This window comes from Balaenoptera borealis (genome assembly GCF_965194805.1).
Source record: "Balaenoptera borealis genome assembly, chromosome: 5".
NCBI lineage: Eukaryota > Metazoa > Chordata > Mammalia > Artiodactyla > Balaenopteridae > Balaenoptera > Balaenoptera borealis.
In genome coordinates, this window is record NC_138862.1 from 12358743 (window position 1) to 12362934 (window position 4192).

The 4192-nt window shown below is 61.1% G+C and overlaps 1 protein-coding gene across 1 annotated transcript; it reads right to left on the minus strand.

Moving 5' to 3' along the window:
* Nucleotides 1-1361: 1361 nt before the first annotated feature.
* Nucleotides 1362-3360, minus strand: OLIG2 (oligodendrocyte transcription factor 2). The gene is made up of 2 exons (XM_082395159.1): nucleotides 3205-3360; nucleotides 1362-2427 (listed from the first exon to the last, which is right to left on the minus strand). Exon 2 carries the CDS (start codon nucleotides 2353-2355, stop codon nucleotides 1384-1386), a length of 972 nt encoding a protein of 323 aa, XP_082251285.1. The 5' UTR covers nucleotides 2356-2427; nucleotides 3205-3360; the 3' UTR covers nucleotides 1362-1383.
* Between the last annotated feature and the right edge of the window lie 832 nt (nucleotides 3361-4192).

Here is a 4192-nt window from a genome sequence, read left to right on the forward strand (position 1 = left end):
TCATTTATTTCATTTTTTTTGCAACCAAACAAGTAATAAATATTATTTAGCACTTTTTTCTTTTTACAAAAATAAAACAGATGATACACTCTCTGCAAGGGGCAGCGATCAGAGGCGGGGTGTTACGTGCAGACGCTGTGAAGCCCAGATTGCAACTCCGGTAGCGCCCAGGCGGTTTGCGGGAGACATGAAGCACGTGGAGGAGTTTGTCATTTGTGTTAAAGTGGCAAAAAGAAACCAACATAGAAGAAACCCGGCTTAGACGGGGGGGGGGGGGGGGGGGGGTGAGGGGGTAGGACTGGCACTCACGTGAGCAAACAGCTCCGCAGAACGCACTTACCTCATGATTGATATTTACACATCCAAGAAAGAAAAAACTAAACAGCCAACAGAACTCCCCAAATAACCAAAACTACATTCACAGCAACATCCTTTGAGTTCTGTCAAACCCTCGGGTACCGAAATGACTGCTGCCAATCAGGTAAGACATCAAATCACTTTGTGCTCAGAGATGGAAAGAATGGGAAGGGAGGGAGATTCTATTTTAAAGTAACTAAAAAAAACACCCGCACCTAAAGTCGACAGTTTTAGGTTATTCCAATCCACAAGTGGTTCTATTCTGACCGTCTATAAAGCTTGCTCATACCGTTGAAAAAGGAACATCGACAGATTTATTAGAAAGCCACAAGCCCCCAAACCAATAGGGGCGACAGGGAGGAACGGTAACAGTTCTGAGACAGCTGTGGGTTTATCCACATATGGAGATTGGACACGACCGTAAGTGCTTCTGGTACCAAATACCGGCTTCTGACCAACTCGTACCCCTGGCCCAGGGCCAGGGACGACCCGTGAGGGCGAGGCCCGGACAGCCGCTTCTGGAGTGTGGCTGGGAGTCTCCTTCCCGCCCAGAGAGGAGGCAGGAAAGGAAGTCTCCAATGCTCCCCTCCCTCCTTTCCTCCCCGGTATAACCAAGGGCTGCCCCGGCCGTGTGAGGCCAAGTTCTCAGGGAAACTACAGTTTTTAGAATCACCTCTTTTTCGGGGGAAGGGGGGTTTGGCGGAAGGGATGCACGTAGCTGTGCCTTCTTATAAAACGGTGTCTACCCGAGCAGCGCTGTTTAAAGCCAGAGGGGGTTGAACCAGGTCCCAGAGCAAATGCCCCTGTCACTCCCCACTGTGCAGTGCGCGCCTCCACTGCTTCCGTTCCTGGGTGCTGCGTCCTCACCACTGCCCCCACCCCCAGCCCACGGTGCCGCGCTCCTCCTTGGAACTGAGCTCCCAGGCCCCAGCGCCGGCCGGTCCTCGCTTCCCCGCAGCCTCCGGCCCCCCCCCCCCCCCGCCCCCTCCCGCCCCGCTCGCCAGAACGCGCCTGCACCGGCCAAGCTCACTTGGCGTCGGAGGTGAGGCGCGGCAGACTGCCGGCGCCCATGGCCGACACGTGGTGGTGCGGGGGCGGCACCTGGCACATGCTGCAGGGGCAAGGCATGCCGCCCCAGTGCTGGAAGCCGCCGCCGCCCCCGCCGCTGCCGCCCGCGCCCCCCAGCGGGGCTGCCGCCGCCGCCGACGGAGACTTGAGCAGGCCGTGAGGGGGCCGAATGGAGCCGACCGACGACAGCCCGGAGCCGGGCAGGGAGGCGCTGGACACCGCGGCGGCGGCCGCAGCGGCGGCGGCGGCGGCGGCGGCCGGAGGCAAGATGGGGTGGTGCACCGCCGGGTGGTGCGCCGCGTGGGCGGCGGCCGCGGGGTGCGCGGTGGCGGCGGGCAGGGGCGCCGAGTGCGCCAGGCCGCCGCAGGCCGATGGGTGGAAGCCGGCGTGGTGGCCGCCGTAGATCTCGCTCACCAGTCGCTTCATCTCCTCCAGCGAGTTGGTGAGCATGAGTATGTAGTTGCGCGCCAGCAGCAGCGTGGCGATTTTGGAGAGCTTGCGCACCGACGGGCCGTGCGCGTACGGCATGACCTCGCGCAGCCCGTCCATGGCGATGTTGAGGTCGTGCATCCGCTTGCGCTCGCGGCTGTTGATCTTGAGGCGTAGCTGCTGCAGCTCGGGCTCAGTCATCTGTTTCTTGTCCTTCTTAGTGGACGACGCGGCCGCTGACGACGTGGACGACGAGGTGCTGGACGAGGATGACTTGAAGCCACCGCCGCCCAGCTTGTCCCCCGGGTGCGCGCCCGCCGCGCCCATGGCGCCGCGCAGCTCGGCGCTCCGCTCTGGCGGGCAGTCGCTGGGCGTGGACGAGGACACGGTGCCCCCCGTGAAGCCGCTGCCCCCACTGCTCTTGCTCCGGGCCGGCAGGAAAAGGTCATCGGGCTCTGGCGACGACGGGCGGCTAGACACCAGGCTGGCGTCCGAGTCCATGGCCCCGAGGGATAGTCGCAGCTTTCGCAGGGTCCTCCCTCCCTCGGTCCTCAAAGCTTCCACGGACGCCTACTGCGGAGAGGAGAAGAAACACGAGAGAGGTAGAGATCAGAATCGAGACTGAGATCGAGAGGCACTCGGTCAGTGAGACAGAAAAGCTGTTCCCGCCTGCACCGCAGCTCGGGGTCCGGGCGCGTGTGGCCGGTCGCTTCTGGTGCACCTCGCTGTCTCTGGCCTTCCTTCCTGCGGCATGCAGGTACGCTAAAGTCATCTCTCTTTCCCTCCCTGCTACCTCCCCCCGCTCTCATCCACAGGTGGTTTAATCCAGGGAGGATGGGGTGCCCCTCAGTGAGGGTGGCATTCCAGGGTTTTTATGCCTTTTATTAGGAATGCGGAGGCTGGATCTCCAGGGCTGGAATGAAAGAGTATCAAGTGAGGGCTTTTCTTTGGGAAGGTGGAGATCTAAATAGAGAAGTATTTATCTGGTTCCTCAAACGCATCCACCTTATCTCCATCGACAGCGCGCAGCAAACACACGCTCATAGGCCGGCACCCAGCGCCCGCGCCGGGCCCAGATTCCACGCGCTGCCTCCGGGGCCAGCCGGGGGCTCGCCAGCTGACCGGGACTTGGGCAGAAGAAGCTATTGTTGCCCCGACTTCTCGCTTTTTGGCGAAAGGTGTGCTGCGGTCAGTGTGGGAAGGGTCAGAGCAGCGAAGCCGCTCAGGAGAACAGGCGGGCAGGGGAGGGATCTGCGTCCCCTTTAACGGAGCTTCCCGGGTCGCAGCCGAAGTGAGGGGCGTCTGTCCCTGGGATGTAGGCTGGAGTTGCTGGGGGGCGGGGACACTTACTGTGGATGCAATTAGAGGAGCTCGTTCCCAAAAGCTGTAGCAGAGAACCGGGCCAAGGCGCTGATGTCGCGTCGGTCTATAATACGCATCCGCACCTTTCCCGGCTCGGAGGGTTTTTATAGCCCGGTGGCAGCGGCGACGGCGGCGGTGGCCGCGGCGGGGGCGGGGAACAAAGTGCAGGTCCTGGAGGGGCCACCGCGCCAATGAGCTGGGCCGGCCCGGGGGGCTGGGAAGCTGATGTCATCGGGGCTAATTCCGCTCAATGAAACTCGCCGGGCCGGGCACACGCCTCCTCCCCGCTCACAGCCAATGGGCGCCCGCGGCCGGGAGATTCTTGGGGAGGGACTGGAGCAAGGACCCCGAGAGGGCGTGTGAGAGGCTAAGGGGGAGGAGGGGGGCGGGCTCGCGGGGGAAGTGCAGAGGGCAGCGGTTGGGACCGAGGGAGAGAGGGAATATGGTCAAATTTCTATTAAAATACAGGAACACAAAGTCAGGCTGGGGGATGGGATGGGACGGGATGGGGGCTCTGTACACAAACTAACCTGATGCACAAGGCGTTCGGATCTTGGGGATTCGCGTGGATAACCCTGGCGACCCAGGAGCTGGGGCTGGAGTCTCCGCCCTTTCTCTCTCTCTCTCTCTCTCTCTCTCTCTCACTCTCTCTCTGTGTGTGTGTGTGTGTGTGTGTTCTCGCCACCTGTTCCCACCTCATGGGTTTCATCAACACGTGGGCATTTTGAGCCGCAAACGTACAAGATAACCAGGCACAAACCTCCTACTTTCCTCGCACTCTAAGCGCGCCTCTAAGAGGTGGCGGCTGCCGCAGCTCGGCCGGCGGCCAGTAGCGCCCCCAGCTGGGTGCAGGGCCTTGCGAGGAAGAAGAAGGGGAAGAAAAGAAGGGACCGACTCCAGAACGGTGTTTTGAAAAAAATCACACTCTTCATAAAGTTGACGGTGGTGTAGACACAGGGACGAGGTATTTCCGCAT